A 20,575-nucleotide genomic window follows, 5' to 3' on the forward strand; every position below is an offset into this window, starting at 1 on the left:
AGTAAAGCGATACCATCACTTTGCGTGATCTGGACACTATACTCCTGTTGATGCAGCCCAAGACCTCAACACACAGTGCTACTCCTCCCCCCTTCCTTATCTGTCTATCCCTTTTAAACAAGTTGTACCCCTCAATCTTAATATTCCAATCATGAGTGGCATGCATCCCACCAAGTTTCAGAAATTACTATTAGGTCAAAATCCCCTTCTTGTATTAGGGCTTCGAGTTCTTCCTGCTTGTTTCCCATACTCTGCGGATTAGTGTACAGACATCGGAATCCGTGGTTTCTGTGCCCCGTGGTTTTCGTTTCTTTGCTTACCTCTGAGTTTATGCTTTTTTGCATACATGCCACTCCCTGCAAATCTTTATTGTTCTTGTCTCCACATATTGTCAGCATACAAGTCTTTAAGTTGTGGTCTCGCTCCCCCGTAGGATTTAGTTTAAAGCCCTCCTGATCAGGTTTGCAAGGCTACTCTGATAGCTCCCCTGACAAACCTCCTCTCAAGGCTCCCTTCTTGAAGAAGCCAAACATTCAGCACATACAAAATATAAAAACTTGTCAGAGGCTTACAGGGTCCCCAGGCCACACCCCCAGGTTAAGAGACTCGATTGCCCCCTGGTCACATTTGATAGGAGGAGGCAGCTTCATCGGTTCTCGCATTTCCCTCCCTTCTCCTCTTTGGCCCCTTTTCTCCTGGTGATTTCCTGCTTTCCTTGGTTGGCCTTCAGGACATGGCTCAGAAGATGCTCTTCCTGGAGCAGGTTGAGATCCTCTGCAAGCCCGCCACCGAGGACAGCTTCCGATTTTTCCCCTCGGATCTGCTCGTCCAGGTCGTCCAGGTGAGTCGGGGCGCACATGGAGCAGGGGCAGCTGGAGAAGGCGTGCCTGAGGAGAGACGCTGCAGCCAGGGGAAAGGCGCGGGATGAAAACGAGGGCCTTCTGGCGCCTCAGCAGGCAAGCCGAGGGCAAGCGAGGAAGGCACCAACCCCATGGCTGAACTGAAATGAGCCCGATCCGTTGATCTGACCTTGTGAGAAAAAGACAAGGTGACCACTCAGTAGAAGAGGGGAAGGAAGTGGAGACATGGTGAAGAGAGGAAGGGAAGACCTTGCAAACAGTCCAGCCCTGCCTCAACCCGAGCGCTGCAGGTTCCTCGGGGCAAGACGACCATGTAGCCAGGGCTGTAGGAACACCCACTTTCCCCCCAACCCACTGGTCCACCTAGCCCTGCGTGGCCTTGTCTGGCCAGCAGCAAAGCTCCAGGCAGGGGTCCCAGCAGAGAAAGAACTTTCCTCATCACTCAGAGCCTTTGCATGCAGGTCAGGAGAAGCGCTCTTTGGGTTTGCATCACGGAGCCCTGTTTTCCCCTTCTCAGGTCCTGATCCTGTGGACAACGCCGCGAAACACCCTTCAGAGGAAGAGGGCAACTGAAGTGCTCGCCAGGATCTGCAGCGCCCTGCGATTTCGGTGTGGCTACCAAGTGAGTTGCACGCTGCATGCCCCTGCGTGTCTTTCAGCCCGTGACTCTGGCTTCTGGGCCAGCAGTCTGCTGCTGGCCGAACGCGGGATGGGATCCCCACCCCACGCGCCTTCTCTGTCCGTACTCTGGTCTCAGGGTGGCATCTTCACCCGCACAGTCACGCCGCTGGAATGAAGGGCAGGGATGTGAGGTCTAGGGTTGCCAGGTCCCTCTTCGCCACCGGCGGGAGGTTTTTGGGGCAGAGCCTGAGGGGGCGGGGTTTGGGAAGGGGAGGGACTTCGATTCCATAGAGTCCAATTGCCAAAGCGGCCCTTTCCTCCAGGTGAACGGATCTCTATTGGCTGGAGATCAGTTGTAATAGCAGGAGATCTCCAGCTAGTACCTGGAGGTTGGCAAACCTAGTGAGGTAGGAGAAGGGGATCAGAGCTACCAGCTGCCCTCCAGGCCCTTGATAAGGAGTGGGCCCATGGTACGGGGGTCGGGGATCTGTTCCTAGCAATGCCCTGTCCCTAAAATGAGTGTCAGCCCTGACCTGGGTGCTGGAGCAAGGACAGTCTTTCCTCATGCTGGGGCCAATAACCTCTCTTCTGGGGAGGGGCTTTTGCTTAAGAAAGTCAAATCCCTTACCCACCCCCACCCCCAGGGCAGCCCCAGCCACAAAAAACCACCCTGGTGTAGAAGCAACTCTGCTGTAGTTGTCGGGAAGGGTAGAGGGCAGAGGTGAGGGTGGAGCTGCCTTCCCTTCCTGGCCCTGCCAGGTCTCTCTGACAGGGATTGGGGGTTTCTGGGTCTCCCGGCCTCTGCAGGATCCAGCCCCCCCCTCCACTCACAGACAGCCTGTAAGAAGCCAGGGGGGTTGTCCAAGGGTGGGGTGAGGGGGGGTTGTACACATCAGCACGGTGGAAGCTGCACCAGCTGCACCTCGCCGCGGGGGTGTCATTCCTGTGTCCCTCCTCCTCCCGTTGGTAATCTGGTTTCCTCCCCTCCCTTTCAGGCCACGTCCGACTTCCCAGTGATGGGACAGCTCGTTGGGTGCTTGACACTGTGCATCTTTGACAGCAGCAAGATGGTGGCACATTGGGCAGCCAAAGGCCTCGGCCACCTGTACGGCTTGGCTGCCCGGTGTCAGGGTGAGAGAATCCTCCTCCCCAGCTGCTCCCCCTCTTCTGAGTCTCGGGGCCTGAATACAAATCCTTCCTCTTTCACCAACGCTTCTTCGCTGCGGTTTCACCCACTGCCGCATGAGGCCATCCTGATTCCTGTGCATCCTTGTAGCAGGGCCGGCGTCAGCATCCCCTGAGGGGGGGCAGTGGCCAGGGCCCATGGATTCTGGCAGGGGGGGCTCACTGCTACTGACTCCCTCCTCACTCCTCTCCTCCGAGGCTGGGGCTCAGCCCCTTCCCCTGCCCGCTGGTCCCCTGCCCGGCACTGCTGGGGAAGGGCACATGGGTCGAGCGAAAGGCATCAGCCTTCCTGGTGGACGTGGCACTCCGAGCTGCACCCAGTGATGTCGGATGGAGGTTGTGGGAGAGTTCGCGGGTGGGCACAGTCCTGTGGGGAATTTGGGGGGGGACAAAGAGTGGACCAGGGTAGGGGGGCCAGGGGTCTCCGAAACCTGGAAGTCACCCTGACTGGTAGTCCTAGGTCATTTATGCGGAGGAGTTTTGCCTGAGGCTCGTTGTTGGCTGGACCCACACAGTCCTGTTGGGAATCTCTGCACCAGCATCCTCCAGGCTCAAATCGAGTCCAGTCTCTTTAAATGCTGCTTTGCAATTGGCTTACTTGTAATGCTGACTGTGAGAGAAAAGTCCCCCCCCGCCCTCCCAAAAAAACCCAATTGCTGCCTAAAAAATCTTTTTAAGATTAAAAAAAAAAAAAAAACAGAGCAATCGGGGGGGGGGGGGAGTCCAAGCCTCGGTTTTAAAAATTCTTTCTTCTGCTCAGAAAGAGCTCCGAGGAGGAAGCGGGAAGCATTTGAATCCCCGCCTCTGGACATGCTGCTTTGTAATTGGCTGTGAGAGAAACCAAGCTTGCTTGACCTATGCATGGGGATTTCACCTGGGCTGAGCTCAGGGGAGAGGGAAGAATTAGGTAAACAGAGGGACGGGAAGTCCCGGGATTTGTGAGGGCTGGCAGCGAGGTCATCTCTAATGGAGGGAAAACACCTGCGTAACTCCAAGGAACAACTGAGACAGACCGGGGGCGAACATGAGCGAACGTACCCGTGCATAAATGACCAGAGATCTTTCTGTTTCAAGGCTCTTGGACGAGGCTCTTCCCTGATCCTTTGTGGAGAGAAGGGAGCTCTGGGAGCTTGGCTTACTGCGGAGTGCCCTTCTGTGGACGAAGGGGTGCGCCGGGGAAGCCCGCAAGCCCTCCTTGGCGCTGCCAGGAGCAGAGCTTCCGGTGGCTTCCAGCTAGGCTCAGGGTGGTCTGTGCATCTCCCAGGTCACAGCAAGATGGAGCAAGACATCATGGCTCAATTTCTGGAGAGAGAGCGAGAGCGAGAGGAGGAAGTTGGCAACAGCGAGGACTCCTTGGAGAACGCTGGCATCATCGCCACGGTAACTACCCCCTCCCCAGAAGTGTGGCAGACCCCAGGAAGAGAGCGTGGTTTGCAAACCAGGACCAGTGCCCGGCGTGATCTGGCAGGGGCTGTGATTCTGGGCCTTGTTGGCCAAAATCCAGGACAGGTCCCCCGCATCCCTGCCACCTTCCACTTGGTCCCCTGTTTGCAAAGCGGGTTCTGTGCCTGGCGAGATTTCCAGGCGAGGAGAGGGGATCCTGATCCCACTGGCCTGGGAGATCCTGCTATGCCGGCCCTCTGCAGGCCTCCGGGGAGCTTCCTGCTCCAGCCACCCTTTTCTCTCCCCTTCCGTTGCAGTTCTTCAAGAAAGTCCTCAGCCCGGAAGAACTGGCTGACATCTACCTCTCCGCCCTCCACGGGCTTCCAGAGAACACCGCCTGCAACACCGAAGCCGCAGTCTGCGTAGAGAGGGCCCTCCACGGGGACCCCTCCGTGGCCTTGGGGAAGGTGAGCTGTTCGCAGCCCTCGCTGGGGGGCTTTTCCCCTTCGGGTGACCCCGGGCTGCTCTCCCGGCTCAGACAGCTAAGTCATTCACAGTTTGTTCATAAACCATTGAAGTCCAATGCTGGTACCAGAAGAAATAGAAGGGGACACGGCCGTTTCGATTTTTCAGTTCTTCAACAGTCCCACTTCCAATAATAAATCTCAATTTCATGGTTTACATATACATATACTTCCAACAAGGGATTCAAATATCAGGAAAGTTAACAGTTCCCCTGAGGGGTATAAATGTAATACAATTATTTATCCATCCTGGTATATTTTTATTTATTATTTATCCATCCATACTGATGGAGGGAATTCTTCGTATGGTGGCGCTTTTCACTTCTGCGAATGTGGGGTAGTCAGCATGGCGTAGGGGTCGGAGTGCCATCCTACACTTTGTAACCCTGTTGGGAACTGGCTAACTCCTCTTGATATACCAGGATGGATAAATAATTTTTATGACAATTATACCCCAAACCTCTTCGGTATAAGCACAGAGGTGTTTGTTTTACTTCCAGTACCTGGAGGTTGGCAACCTTTTTCGCAGAGTGACTTTCAGTAGTTAGAAGGCCGTTTAGAGGAACCGATGGTGCGAGCGGCACCCAAAGAACGTGGCCTTTGGCATTCCCTTAGCTGGGGGCTCCTGCTGGGGAGGGAGGGAGGGGGCATGCCAGCCCTTGAGGACCAGTCCCAGTTTTGAGCGGAAGCTGGTTCTGTGCAGTGCTGATTGGCTGCACCCTTTGGCGTCGCGTGACCCCCAAACTCCCCAGAGACTCTCCCCGTAGCGTCAAAGGTAGTCAGCAAAGGGCACAGCAGGACCAGACCGTCCCCTGAGCCAGAAGGCAGACATCCGTCTCACGCCGGTCCCTGTGCTTTCCCTCCAGGCGCCAGAGATCATCAGGTTCATGCATGGGAACCTGGACGACATCACCAACCGTCACGCCAGGACCCATGCCACTGGCGTCCTTCAGGAGCTCCAGGACCATCGATTGAGCGAGGTGGCCTACACCCTGCTGAGCTGGTCACCCCAGTGTGACAGGTACCGCCCAGCGACCCTCTTGTGCCCCCCCCAAAATGCCCCCCGTCTTCTCCAGAGGGTCCTGCTGCCGTGTCCCCTCAGCTGCCCAAGGTCCTCCTTGTCTCTCTTCACAGCTCAGCGGCCACCTTGTGGAGGATGCTGGTGGACCGGAATAGAAGCGCAGCCGAAGTCCTTGAACATCTGATGGCCTGCTTGCAGGGGCAGCCGCTCAAGCCCCATCTCACCGCAGAGGAGGCTGCCCCTCTGCGCGTGGCGGTGAGTATGGCAGGAAGGACCCCTCACCCACCTGCGATGCCCGATTCAAGAGGAGAGACCCCACCCACCCTTTTTTCTAACATGTTGTGGTTCTCTGAATCCCCAGCTTTTGTTTTTTTTTAAAGGGAAGCCCCTACCGCCTTCCGTCACAAAGATGTAAGGAAAACAACATGTCTGCACAAGGGGAGGGGGCTAGAGACTTACTTTACTGGAAATTCAGAGAAACTTCTAAACCTATCATTACTATTTTATATCGATATTTTATCGCTTTTTAAAAACACACAGCAATTTTATGACATACCAATATGGGGGGGGGAGTGCTGTGAAGCCCCCCCTCCAATTGAGCTCCAGAGCGGATCCAACAGGGATGGCCACTTGTTTCTTTGCCACCCCCTCTCTGTCTGCCACCTCTCTCTGGGGGGATGAGGCCCCCGCAGCTGGTTTGAGCTGCTCAGCCTGCCCCCTCCTCCCGGGGGTGTGTGAAGGGGTCTTGCCTGCACCTGAGTGCTCGACAGCACCTGGATGCCCAGCAGAGGGAAGGAGAGGAGGAGGAGAGGAGGAGGCAGCAGCCACCAGGCCCTTCACCGCTAGGTCGGGTCCAGTCCTAGGCGGCAACATTACCCCCGTTCCAGAGGAAGCTCCAAGTCTTTGTGTAGCTCTGTGAGCTTCCTTTGGGGTCTGCCTCTGAGCCTGCTGGTGGTGGCTTTGCACAACCGGCCTTCGTTCTCCCATCAGCAGGCACAGCACCGCACAGGGTCCCCCAGAGATCTGCTGGCGCCAAAAGGTGCTTCCCTTGCCCAGGGTGCTTTCCCTCCCGGTCTCCTCCTGCCCCCTCCGTTGAGCACATGAAGCTGCCTTATAGTGACTCAGACCCTCGGGCCATCAGAGTCAGTATTGTCTACTCAGACCGGCAGCAGCCCTCCAGGGTCTCAGGCAGAGGTCTTTCCCATCACCTCGCTTGCCTAGTCCCTTGAACTGGAGATGTCGGGGATTGAACCTGGGACCTTCTGCATGCCATGCAGAGGCTCTACCACTGAGCCAGCCCCCCCCTTCCCAGGCTCTGAGGAGCGATGGCTTCCAGGTCTGGAGAGGCAGCTGCCCAGAGCCCCGCCCAGTGAGCGAAGGAGCCCAACTCACAGCAGTGTCCTTTCCAGGCTGCCCACGTCCTCCCAGCGCTCATGGACCAGCCTCTCTTGAGCTTGCGCCTGGCTCTTGAAGATCAGTGGGAGGCTGTTTGCCTGGCCTGGGTCTTCTGGATGTCCCACCTCCACCGAGGGGTCCAGGAGATCCCCCTGAGCCCCGTGCTGGAGAGTGCCGAGCCTGCCCCTGAGGAGCTTGTCAAGTGAGTCCTGCCAGGGTTGCCCCCCTGGCAATTGGCGGGAGGGTTGCAGGCTGGGAAGCGGGGGTCACCTAGCCTTGTCTGCCTCACTTCCGAGGACCCCAGGAGAGACATGTGGTAGCTCTAGCAATCGCCACAGCCTTGTTTCTGGTGGTTCCTAGAGCTACCCTACGCTACTTCCGGGTATCCCCCCAGGTGTGACTTAGCAATTACTCCCTCCCCTCCGCAAGATGGGAGAGGCCTGGGGGGCCTAACCGGGCCTTGGCTCTGCACACAGGTCAGCTGCCGGCACTCTCCAAAAGCTCCTGGGACAGGTCAGGCCGGAGCTCCTTCCCAAGGCCAGCAACATCTGGCCACTCCTGGAAAACGCAGAGTCTTTCCACAGCGGCGTGACTCTCTTCTTTCGGTAAGAGCCGGGGAAGGGAGAAGTGCTGGGGCTGAGTCTCTTAGGGGGCTTCCTCTGTTGGGAGAGGGGGGCTGGAGAGAGAGGCGGGCCGGGCTGAGGACGGTGACAGAGGCTTCCGCGTCCAGTTCGACTCTCTGGGCATGAGCATGGAAGCCGTCAATGGGTGTGGGGAAGATCACTCACTCACACGTGCACACCAACACACACACACACACACACAATGTTCTGGGCTGCATGGCCTGCTGCCCACCCTGGCTCACAAGGCCACCTTGGTCCTTTTCCTCTTGCAGAGCCCTCAACATCAGTCTCCCCTCCCGAGAGGGGCAGCAGGTGGTGGACCACCTCGCGGCCGTTCTCCACGGCCATGAGGAATACCAGCAGGTCACCGCCATGGCCATCCTTGCTGAGGTAAGCTTTCTTGGCAAAGGGGTTGGTGGGGGGAATGCTTCCTCTGCCCCCAGACATAGCTCCCGGGGGAGGCCGGCCCGTCGGTGCGGATTCTCTCTCCCGGCCCTGGGCACATCCGGGTGTCTCTGCCCGGCGCCCCTCTGGCTCCCCAGGAAGCTTTCGGCTTCAGCTTTGACCGCTCAGAAGCGTGAGAGATGAGGCCCAATTCGAGTTGCCTGCTCCGGGTTGGGAAACACCTGGAGATTTTTGGGGCGGAGCCTGAGGAGGGCGGGTTTGGGGAGGGGAGAGGCTTCAATGCCATAGAGTCCAGAGGCCAAAGCGGCCCTTTTCTCCAGGTGAACTGATCTCTATCGGCTGGAGATCAGATGTCATCGCGGGAGAGCTCCACCTACCACCTGGAGGTTAAGCAAAGTAACAGTACTAGGCTCTAAACTGATATGAAACACAAATCAAATTCAAATAAGTGCAAATGTTTAACATGAAAATTTACTTAGCATAACAACAAGCAATGCAAAAGGTGAGTAGTGCAGAACACAGACATGATATTGACATACCACAAAACAGGTGAGACAAAATGCAAGGTCCTCATTGGAATACAAAGTCTCTGCAAGTATTTCCTGCCATTCTTTCCTGTTTCTTCTTTAAGCAGGTATCTTAATGTATTCAACAATATCATGTGGAAACACCAATATCGGTCCAGAAGGACTCTACGACATAAACGTTGTCCGGTTTAACAAACACGCTTTCACCACTACAGAGTGGCTCCTTCAGCCAATAGTTCAAGCTTGGTTTTTCAAGCTTAATTATTCGAGCTTGGTTTTTCAAGCTTAATTATTCGAAATTTGGTTTGTCAAAAATAAATTCATGAGGATCTTAGAGCACCTCTGCGGCTGTTCATTCCTTCATAGCTTCTCATGCATTTATCTTTGATGAACCAAACTTTGAATATTTAAGCTTGACGTTTTGAGAAACCAAGCTTGAACTATTGGCTGAAAACCAAGTTTGAACTATCATGTCTGTGTTCTGCACTATTCACCTTTTGTGTTGGTTGTTGTTATGCTAAGTAAATTGTCATGTAAAACGTTTGCACTTATTTAAGTTTTATTCGTGTTTCATATCAATTTAGAGCCTTGTACTGTGACTTTGCTTAACTTACCTTACAGTATTGGTGATACCTTGACCGTGTAACCACCTGGAGGTTGGCAACCCTAGGCCCAATCCTTCCCACCCGAGTGCCCCCAGGGGAATCAGGAAAAGTGCGGAATTGAGCCCGGGGTCTCTTGCCCAGAGTCCCTGAGCTCTGGTTCCTCCCGGAAGACTTTGCTGGCCTCCAGGCAGCCTACTAGTGTGTGTGGGGGGGTTACTTCCTGCTTGGAGGGTGGGGGTCCTCTGCAGAGGTGCCACTCTAGGGTGAGCCAGAGAAGAGGCTTATTTGGGGGGGGGGGGAGGTTGGAGGAGACCTTGTCTCAGGTTCTCCGGGGTGTTCCGAGGCTGATCTCTCCTCCTGTTCCTTTCAGCTCCTACAAACCTCTGATTCCACCATACCAGAGGACACCTTCCATCTTCTGATGGGGCAGTTGTCATCACCTAACGCTGCCATCCACTCGCTGGCCCTTGACGGCTTGCACCATCTGGCGGACAAGCCTCAGCAGGTGAGTGAGAGAGAGAGAGAGAGAGAGAGAGAGAGAGAGAGAGAGAGAGAGAGAGAGAGAGAGAGAGAGAGAGAGAGAGAGAGAGAGAGAGACTAGTCTCCTCTCGATTGTAGGGAAACTCACCGCCAAACATCTATTGAATAAACTCTTAGCTTGGATGGCAGAACCTAAGACTCTAGGCCCTGAAAAAGTGGGCTTCTGCCAGGGGAAATCCACTTTAGACCACTGCATTGTACTGGCACATCTAGTTAACAAGTACGCTAGGGATTATACTCAGCCTTCCTGGACCTTAAGGGAGCATTTGATTCCATCCCAAGAAACCTTCTATGGGATAAGTTAATGAGCATGAACATCAACAAACTATCCCCGAAAATCAATATCAATAAAAGGGTTAAGCAGGGCTGTATCCTGGCCCCAACTCTTTTCAATCTCTTCCTAAATGATCTGGCTAATGGGTTAAGAGAGATTGAGGGCCATTGTCCCAAACTAAGCTCCGTACATACTCCCCTGTTACTTTACGCTGACGATGCTGTGCTATTGTCATGTTCAAGGGTTGGCTTAAAGAGATTACTAAACCGGGACCATGAGCATTGTACTGCAAATGGTCTGGTGTGGAACGATGCAAAATCTAAGTCCTGGTATTCTCAAAGTCCTGGAAACCACTTAAATCAGGGGTGTCAACCCCCAGGGGCTGGATCCGGCCCTTTGGGGGCTGTTCTCCGGCCCGCAGAGCTGAGGCGGCCCCCCTCCCCTTCCCCCTCTTCCCCCTATCCCCCTCGCTGGAGCGTTGAAGCCGCGCCAATCAGAACACAGCCTGGAACCGTTTGCAGGCTTGGGAGCATGCAAGCCTCAGCGCGGGTTGCTTCATCCCAGCCAAGCCGCCATCTCTGCACCGTCCCTGGGAGCACGCGGCGCTTGGCGCAGACCAGGCTAGGTTCAAGCAGAGGAACAGCTGGGGAAGGAGGGTGCCTCGCACTGGGAACCACGTGAGCTGCTTGGCTCAAAAGGGAGGCTGGCATGCGCAGGGGAGGTGGGAACGGGGTGCACAATACTGCGTAGAGGCGCTAGGAGGGAGAGGGGCACCTGCGGCTCTTCAGTGCACACACACGGCCGCAGCTTTTGGGCAGCTTCGACCTTCTCGGTGCAGAGTGGGGCATTCGCTTCCTCTGGCTTCTGAGCCATGCCTTGCCCTGGTCTCTGTGCTTCACAGTATCTCCAAAGTGTACCTTCTTTCCGTCCCCTCTTTTTAAAGACGAGGTGCCTGGGTTGTGGCAGAAGCCCCAGCCGCCCAGCCAGCCACCACAGTTTCTACTGCAGCAAATCCACTGCAGACTCCCAAGTGTCCTGCCTTTCTGGCGTTTCTTTTCTCCACACCGCTCCGGGGACCTCCGTCCTGCTGCTTGGTGCAGTTCAGCCCGAGAGGGATTTCGTTGTGCTCACAGAGGAGGGAGAAAGAGACAGCCTTCCCCCGATTCTTCTTTGCATGGCCTCCCCCCGCCCACGATTTTCATTTGTAGTTTTTGCCTGGTTTTCATATAGTTAGGTTAAATACAATAATATATAGAGGAGGAGGAGTGGGTGCCATTGACACACAACAAAGACATTACTTCCCAGTTCACCTGCTCGTCATTTTCAAAGATGGGAAAGAACCAATCTAATGGTCAGTGACGGTTTTAACATTCTGTTTCCGAGGTGTGGTGTGGTCAACTGTTTCTTATGGCTGAACTTGGAGTGTTGATATGTTCCCTTTTCTTTCTTTGGCTGCAATTTGTTAGATTTTGGTGGGATGTACTAAAACGACGGACAGGATTGCCCATTAGAAACAATGGGAGAGGCTGCACAGCCCACTGAAGATAATGGGAGCCAGGATTGCACCTTGACTTGCATGGGCTCTGCTGAAACACATTACAGCACCAAAAGAGTTGCAAAGAAAATATGGAATGGGTTTTCCATTAAGCTATCTAGGCCAAGATAAATTACTCTGGGACTGGAATGACAGCCCCCAGAGTGGAATGAGAGCCCCTGGGACTAGCAGAAGCGTTCTCAACTGGAGTGACAGCCCCTTAGAGTAGCAGAAGTATTCTGGGACTGGAATGGCAGCCCCAAGAGAGGAATGACAGCCCCTGGGACAAGCAGAAGCATTCTGGGACTGAAATAGCAGCCCCCAGAGTGGAATGAGAGCCTGTGGGACTAGCAGAAGCATTCTGGACTAGAGTTCCTTAGAGTAACACAAGTGTTCTGGGACTGGAATGACAGTCCCAAGAGTGGAATGAGAGCCCCTGGGACAAGCATAAATAAAGTCCTCATAAAAATCAGAAAAATATATAATAAGTAAAAGGATAGACCAGTGAGCCAAAACAGCTGAAAACCAATCAGAGAGCAACTCCCAGACATGTTTCAGATACCAGTTGTTTGACGGAGTAGGACTGCTTTTTCTTTTGTGTCTGAGGCTAGCAATGATGTGTCAGAGAGAACTTCCCTTGAGTAGTGTCTCCATAGTTTGGGTGCCACTGCAGAGAAGTACCTGGTCAAAATTGCTACAGCACAGACTTTGACTTCAGATTTGGATGCAGTGGTTCAGAGCAAGAGGTGTCAGTTATCAAAGAATGATAATTAAAGAAAAATACTGTAAGAGTGTTATTGTTGTAAGCTTGTTTGTATTTTAAGTACAATATAATACCTTTAACTGCCTTTGCCTGTGTCTTCTATAAAGGCCGTATCTCCAGTACCTGGCAGTACATTTTATGTCATTGATTTATTGATTTGATTTGGTACACATGGCCTGGCCCGACCAAGTGACATTGATGTCATCTCTGGCCCGCCTTACAAATGAGTTCGACACCCCTGACTTAAATGGATAATTGGTGGCAACTCACTTGAGCAGGTCAAATATTTTAAATATTTAGGCATTTATTTTCATCATAATGCATCTTGGAAAACCCATGATCAATTTGCAACTAAATCAGCAGAACTTAGCTCATTAGCAATTATTCATTGATGATTTTTCAATAGAGGGAATCAATATATTCCTTCTGCCCTTAGGGTCTTTAACGCCAAAGTCAAGGTGCAATTAATGTATGGTATTCCTGTCTGGATTAGTGCACCAGGTTATCCACTGGAATGCACCCAAGCCACATTCCTGAGAAAAATAATGGGTATGCCCTGTTGTGTCCCATATGCTGCGTTGTGGTTGGAAACTTGCCAAATGCTACTTGAAACAAAATCGTGGCTCATGACTGGATTGGACTAGATGACCCTGTTGGTCCCTTCCAACTCTATGGTTCTATGCTTCTATGACTGTAAAATTCCAGTTATGCCTCCACTTTAAGGCAGATTCCTCTTCCCTTATCTATTATATGCTCATGGAATCATAGAGTTGGAAGGGACCACTAGGATCATCTAGTCCAACCCCCTGCACAATGCAGGACATTCGCAACTACCTCCCCCCACATCCCCAGTGACCCCAACCCCCCTCCGCCATGCAGGATCCCACAATCAAAGCACTCCCCACAGATGGCCATCTAGCCTCTGCTTAAAGACCTCCAAAGACGGGGACTCCACCACCCTCCGAGGCAGCGCATTCCACCGTCGAGTCACATGCTGCTAAGTGGCTTCAACATGTTGAGAGCAAAATTAAATCTATTGGCTTTAACTTGGACTCCTTGCTTATGCTTACTGAGGCAGAAGCTTTCCAAAGGATAAAATGCAGACTCTTAGAAATAGGACTTCAAGACCGAAATAGGGCTGCTAATAAAACATGCTCCCCATCAAAATTAGGGGTACCTCTTGACTTTTATCAGCCCTCCCCATACTTATCTTACCTGTGTGATCCTTCTCAATGTAGAGCCATTTCTCTGGCCAGATTTAATGTTTTGCCATCTGCCCTACTTGAAGGCAGATTTCGGAAAATCCCTCTGTCTGACAGGCTCTGCCCTTGTGGCAACAATTGTATGGAAACGGTGGCTCATGTCCTATTTTATTGTAGTTTCTACACAGAATCTCGTAACAAACGTTTAAGCCCCTTGTTGGGTAATAGACAGAAAGTCTCCGATTCTTTTAACGTTTCCTAATTATTGAGCAATCGTTTGCCCCATACATTGGAGACGGTGGCACAGTTTTTAACGTTTGTTTTCAAAGCCCGCCAAACGGTTAATGAGACGGCAGGATCAACAAACAGCGCTATTCGGTGTAACTGCCTTTTAATTATTCTGTAAAGGGCACTTTTTAATATCTCCGTTCCTCTTGAACCCTTCTGCATTATGTTTTTATGCTAATAAAGGAATGATGGTGATGTTGACTCCCTCCTTCCCCGTTCACCCGTGGGCCGTCTTGGCTGTGCCTTCATTTCCCCAGAGCCAGAAGTGGGGGAACCCTCCAAGCGGGCTGTAGTGGGCAGATGTGGGGGTCCCGGTTTCTCTTCCACGCTCCGTCCCCCCGCGGGCCACGCTCCGTCTCTCCTGGGGCGGAGAGCGGGAACTGGCCACTCAGGGACTGCTGGAAGCGAAGCGGCTCAAAAAGGGCTGGCTGAAATCAGAGCTGAGTCTGGGCACAGCAGAATTCTCTGGTTTGGCTGCTTGAGGAAGAAGTTCACGCTCAGCCTTGTTGCTGTAGGAAAGGAATCGAAGCTCTTTATGGTCGGAGAACTGCATGCTGGTCAGGAAAGGCAGAGTAAAGGCTTCTAGCTGTCTCTCTAAGAGGGATTGCAGAACGCACCTCCAGCCCTCATGGTGGACAAAAGGGAGAGAGAGAAGGAGAATGACTGGAAGGGAGAGAAATCCCAAAGGCCATTGATGCAGGGTCGATTTTGATGCTCCCTCAAAGCTCTTTTTATAAATCCGACCTTTAAAATGCCTATTCACGGTCCGATGCAAGAGGAGAAAGTCAAACCAATTCCACCACCCCTCCACTCGGCTGCTCCTTTGTTAGCATAGCCATTCGCAATCATCTTTTGCATAGCTAACCCTTGGCTGCGATTCTTCATGCTTCCTTGACTGGATGCTTCAAGGTGGGGAAGGAGCAAATAAAAAAGGTTGCGTTAAAGGGGCTCTTAAGAAATGTGAAGCAGGTATGCACCGGCTTTGCAGTGGCTTCTAGAATGACGGTTCAGCGTGAAGAACTCAAAGCAATATGTGGGGCACTTCAGCCTGGAACACGCTGCTAGTTACCAAGCATAAGCAGCCTAAGAGTAGCATTCTGGGTAACAAAGGGACAGCTGCAGGCATGGACAAAAGGAAGAAGGGAGCATCCGATCTACCCCTAGACCAACTCTCCTCTGCCCTCCCCAGTAGCTCCAAGGCCAGTGCTAGCAGTAAGCGACATGGCACAGTCCGTTCATTCCAGCACCGCCTACTCCTCATTGTGCCGGAGGTCGCACCTCCGAGTCTTGGGCTCATCCAGCAGGCGCTTCGACTGCTCAAGCCCCCCCCCCCAGAAAGACGAGAGGCTCGACAAGAGCATGGCCATGCTGTTGCGCATATTCCGGTCTTGGCCCTGGGGCTGGTGCCGGGAGACCTTCTTGCTTCGCTTCTTCGGAGGCTGCCCCACCCGCCCGGCTGGCCTTGTGGGCCCCCTCCACAGAGGCAGGTGGGGCAGCTTCAAGGAGTGTTTTGTCTCCCTCAGGTGTGGAAGCTGCTGCCTCTACTGCCAGAGGCGGCCAAGACCTTGCAGGAGCCGGACGAACAAAAGGCCCAGAGGCTCTTTGGCCAGCTGCACCACTGCTTGGCCCAGACCACCGACCCCTCTCTGGCAGTGGCCGCGGCTGGCCGGCTGGTCCCCCTCTTTCACGCAGTAAGTCCCGCTCTGCCAGGGTCGGCCCCTGCTGGCTGGGGGGAGGAGCTAGGAGGTGCCAAGTGGGCGCCAGAGCAGCACAGCCAGGCCCGTTTGGGTGCCTTGTTCCCCCACAGGAGTCCCCCCAGGCCCGCGCCTTTGGATTTGACGCCTTTGGGACAATGCTGAGAAGAGGAGCTACGGAAAGGGCCGTGAAAGACCTGGCCCTCAGCAGCCTGGTGCCTCTCCTGCTGCACCTGCATGACGAGAACATCGACGTCATCGAGGTAGGCACCTGGGCACACCTGGGGGAGGCAGAGGCCGTTGCAGGCCCACAGGTGGACAGCTCTCCCTAGAGCCCCCCTCTCTGTCCATCTGTCTGTCTGGAGGGGGAAGATGGAGCCGTGCGACGCTTGACCCTCCCCTCCCCCTCCTCCTCGGCAGGCTTGTTGGGACACCCTGAGAACTGTGGCTGTCCTCCTGGGGCACGAGAAGCTGCGCTGGCTGATCCCAAAACGGGACTCCTGGGCCGTCTGGCTTATCATCGTAAGTCGCCCCGCTCTGCCTTTCCGGACCCCTCTCCCTCTGGCCGGGGACGCCAGGGGCTTTTTGCAGAGCCCCGAAGGTCGCCTGGTCAAGAGAGGGTTGCTTTCACACCTTTGTGTTAAAGCCAGCATGGTGTAGTGGTTAAGAGCGGTGGCCTGGAGTGGAGGAGTCTGATCTGGAGAACCGGGTTCGATTCCCCACTCCTCCACGTGAAGCCAGCTGGGTGACCTTGGGCTAGTCACACTCTCTCAGCCCCACCTCCCTCACAGGGTGTTTGTTAAGGGGAGGAGAAGGGAAGGTGATTGTAAGCCGGTTTGGTTCTCCTTTGAGTGGTAGAGAAAGTCGGCATACCCAAACCAAGTCTTCTTCTTTGGCCCCATCGATCTGGGTGAGCCAGATGTTGGAGTTATTCCAAAGCCCTCTGTTTGAGCAGAGGGCGAAAGATACGCATCCCCAGGGGATCCTGATGCGGGACAGCGAGCACAGATCCAAGGGTGGTTCACCCCCCCCCTCCGCGCGCAGTTGTCATCAAAAGAGAGTTTGGGCCTGGGTTAGAATCGGGTTCCTTTCCCCAAGGAAGGAGAGGAGAGTCTCCGCGCACCAGCGCTAACGGCCCGGTCCTTCTTTGGCTCGTCTCCTAGGTAAAGCGGTTCAGGAAGGTCCCGAAGTGCCGCTTCCTGCAGCAGATCCTGGAGCACCTGAGGAGCCCTCAAGCGAACATCCGAGAGGCGGCGGTCAAGATCCTGGGTACGTCTGCTCTTTCCTTTTCCAGCTGGGTCTCCCTTTTCTCTCTCTGAAAATGGTAAGGAAGAAAAACGCGAATGGTTCTTCACCCTCAAGCGGAGATGTCCTGAGGCTTAGGGTGGCCCGCATTTCTTGAAGAGCCTTCCCTGTCATCCCCATGAGATGGGAGTGAGGTGGGAGTCTCTGTGTGGCCATGTGGCCCCTGGCGTCCCAGGACCACGACCAAGTGGACTCTCCCCCTGACGTCCGACTCTTAAGAACACCCTTTTCTCTTCGTAGGCTTGGTAGGTCAGCAGACCAAGGATCAAAGAAAGATGACCATCATCTACCAGGGTGAGTTTGGCTCTTCTTTTGGCTGGAGCATCTGGAGATACCTGTCTGTCTATCCGTCACCCTGGGACCCTTCTGTCCTGGAAAGATCACAGGGTAGTGTATCCTGACAGTAGCCCTGTGAGGTAGGACACTGGGCCAAGGACTCTCCGTCCAGCTCCGTGGCTGAACGGAGACTCCACCCGAGTCGCTCCTGTCCGAGCTTGGTGCTCTAGCCACTAGCCCACCCTGCCAGGAGATCAATGGTCCGCAGGCCTTCTTTCTCCCCCTCTCTTATCCTCAGAGAAGGGGATAACGCCAGCGGCCATGTTGGTTTAGCCAGGCGATTCTCCAGTTAGTATTTCCAAGGGAGGGCTCTTTGCAACAGGCGAGGCGTGTGGGCAAAGGGAGCGGCAGCGTCTCTCTTCCCTGCCCGCTTTCTTCCCATCACCAATCCTGGAAGTGAGCTCGGAGAAAAGCTCCCGCCTGGCATGAGGGATCAGACCCCCCCAGGCCCCCTTCCACCCCATGAATGGGACCCTCCTGGTGTGTCCTCTTCAGCTGCGTGGCTTTTGACCCTTCCTTCCTTTCCTTCCTTCTTAGCCCTGCGAGACATGAGGGGGGATAAGGATCCATCCATCGGCACCCTGGCCCTCCATACTGTGGACATCCTGGAGGCTATGAATGAAGGGGTCTCCCCCTGCTGGAGCCTCTGGGAAAGGCTGAGGCGGAGGTTGAGGGGCTGCTGCTCACCTGCAGAAGGTAAGCCTTGCCTGGGGCCTGGGGGGTACCCAGAGCGGAGGCTGTGTTGGATTGTGAGGGCTTTGTGAATCCCAAATCCCTGTTAAATTAGCAGGGTGCACAAAGGCTGTTGTGCGCAGAGAAGCCCATCCAAACCTGTGTGTGTGCCAGGAACAAAATTGCTAGGAGCCTTTTGTCTACTTAACTAATATACTTCATTTATTGTAGGAAATCCATTTCTGGGTAGGATAAAGTATAGTTGCCTATCTATTCTAACTAACTGGGATGGAGGGAGATCCAGAACATGAGTCCTTCCCTCATGGTGGCAAGATGGAGAAGAGGTGCCAGTGAGGAGGTGGGGAAAGAAACAGGAAGGAAGGAAGTTTCCCGAAAGTAGCCATCTCCATATCAAAGGGCAGTAGAGAAAAGGATGCCCCAGCGTCTTGTCCCCTCTATCTCTCTGACTCACTAGTCTTGTCCCCCTCTGGAGTCTGAGGTTAAGAGAGAGCGCAAAGTCCTTCACTTCCGACAGGCTGCACCTCTCCCCGCCTTCCAGCCCCCCGCCTTCCACGACTGAGATGAAGCACTGCCCTCGATCCTCCCGAGAGGCAGATGGCTGAAACGATGCCTGAAAAGGCCACTGCATGGATTTGGCGCATACAAAAGACCTCTTGATGTGGTTTTTCAGGGTTCTGGGTTGCATGTGCCGAACCTGAAAATCTGTGCCTTCCCCTTTCAGACGACATGGTGACTGAGCGTATCAGGAAGATCTCCGCGTGGCACTCCTTGACTGTAGCATCCGAAAAGGGGTAGAGACAGGCAGGCTGGGAGGAAGGGAAAATAAAGGACAGAAGAAAGAGACAGGAAAGCTGGGGAAATGAGAAAGGAAAAGTCATGGAGGGAGCCAGAAGACTGGGGGTGCCTTGAAAAGTGAGGAGGAGGAAAGGGACACTCCCCACCCCCGGGGTGACTTGAGGTTGAGATCTGCTTCTGAAACCTACAGACTCCTTCCCCTCACAAAAAGCATGGTTGAGGGACTTACCCCCCCCCCCCAGTTCTAATGCTGGTAGCTTATTGCCGTGACAAATGGGTTCTTGTCCTTGCAAAATTAGAACTTCAGCTGCTAGATCCAATTCTCTGCCCTTGGACAGAGATTTCAGGTAGCCCAGGGCAATCCTTTTTCTCTCCACTATTTCTCTCCTTTTCACATAGAGGCCACACACACACACACACACACACACACACCAGCGCTGTGTGACCATTCAGATTCTCCGCCCACCCTGTTATAACACTGGAGTAACAAAACATCCTTCAAGCTCAACTTTTGAAAAGACCTCTGGGTATTTGTGGACACCTCCAATGACCCCACCCTCCCTTCCTGAAAGGCAGGCTGAGCCGAGGGTGATTCTCTTCTGTTCTTGAAGAAAACAAAAATAAAACCAACTTGAGATAGGGATGAAGACCTCCCTTGACCCTCTTTCCAAAAGTCCTCCTCCCGGTAGCCCCTCCCTGCTATTTCCAGCACTGGCCATTCTCTTCTGCAGGGGACCGGCCCCCGTGCAGCCATCCACACTTGAACAGGGATGTTCAGGAAACAATCTTTGTTGGGGTTCTCGTTGTTGTTTTGGAGGGAGGAACGGGTTGTGAAAGGTGGGGAACCCTTGCTGTCAAAGCAGCCCTGTTCTCTGGATCGCTGAGTGCCACATGCTGAGATACTTCCACGTGGCAATGATTCTCCACATTGCTTTCTTCACATGCTCACCGGCCCACGCGTGCTCCACGACATCTCTTCAAGGCGTCTCCAGTGATGCTCGGGGAGCGGAGATTAGCTGCTCGGTGGAGAGGTTGTAATTCAAATCCAGCTACAGATGCCTCTCCATCTTTCTCACCTCTAGATGTCTGAAGCCACTCTCTGCCCAGGGACAGGTAAACCATCAGAACAAGGATTGGGGAGGCAGCGCTCAGAAGATCCATGAGCAGGAAAGTATGGGGGATCTGTAAATATTTTGTAAATATTTTTGTGTGTAAATAGTTCACTGTGAATTAGTTCATTAAGTTATTTGTTGTTAATAGAAAATTATCCCAGTTAAAAATAAAAATAAAAAAAAATCATAAAAACCAAAAAAAAAAAAAAACTCCAGGGAGGGAGGGAAGGGAGGGAAAGGAAAAGAAGGAAGGTTTGGAAGGAAATCCAGGGTTGCCAGGTCTCCAGGAAGGGAGGGAGGAAGGGAAATAAAAGAAGGAAGGCTAGGAAGGGAAGCCAGGGCTGCCAGGGTTAGGGTTAAGGTTACTGTTAGGGTTAGGGTTCGCGTTCGGGTTGGGTTAGGGTTAGGGTTAGGGTTAGGGTTAGGGTTAGGTCAGGGTCATGGTCAGGGTCAGGTTTGGGGATAGGATTAGGGTTGGGTTAGGGTTAGGGTTAGGGTTAGGGTTAGGTTTGGGTTAGGTTTAGGGTTAGGGTTAGGGTTAGAGTTAGGGTCAGGATCAGGGTTTGGGGTTAGGGTTAGGGTTAGATTAGAATGGGGTTTAGGGACAGGGTCAGGGTTAGGGTTAGGGTCAGGGTCAGGGTTTGGGGTTAGGGTCAGGTTCAGTGTCAGGGTTTGGGGTTAGGGTTGGGTTAGGGTGAGGTTTAGGGACAGGGTCAGGGTCAGGGTTTGGGTTATGGTTAGAGTAAGGGTCAGGGTTTGGGGTTAGGGTCTGGGTCAGGGTCAGGGTTTGGGTTAGGGTTCAGTTTAGGGTTAGGGTTAGGGTTAGAGTTCAGTTAGCGTTAGGGTTTGGTTATGGTTAGAGTTAGGGTCAGGATCAGGGTCAGGGTTTG

The 20,575-nt window shown here is 53.5% G+C and overlaps 1 protein-coding gene across 1 annotated transcript; it reads left to right on the forward strand.

The window, feature by feature from the left end:
• Positions 1-3,941: 3,941 nt before the first annotated feature.
• On the forward strand, positions 3,942-18,573 carry LOC130491338 (maestro heat-like repeat-containing protein family member 7). The gene is made up of 15 exons (XM_056865049.1): positions 3,942-4,046; positions 4,367-4,516; positions 5,440-5,594; positions 5,708-5,849; positions 7,004-7,191; positions 7,466-7,594; positions 7,885-8,002; positions 9,520-9,654; positions 15,274-15,441; positions 15,558-15,707; positions 15,865-15,966; positions 16,608-16,713; positions 16,990-17,043; positions 17,623-17,781; positions 18,500-18,573. Exons 1-15 carry the CDS (start codon positions 3,942-3,944, stop codon positions 18,571-18,573), a joined length of 1,935 nt encoding a protein of 644 aa, XP_056721027.1.
• Positions 18,574-20,575: the final 2,002 nt, after the last annotated feature.

The sequence above is a fragment of the Euleptes europaea genome, chromosome 19 (assembly GCF_029931775.1).
Source record: "Euleptes europaea isolate rEulEur1 chromosome 19, rEulEur1.hap1, whole genome shotgun sequence".
Taxonomy (NCBI): Eukaryota; Metazoa; Chordata; class Lepidosauria; order Squamata; family Sphaerodactylidae; genus Euleptes; species Euleptes europaea.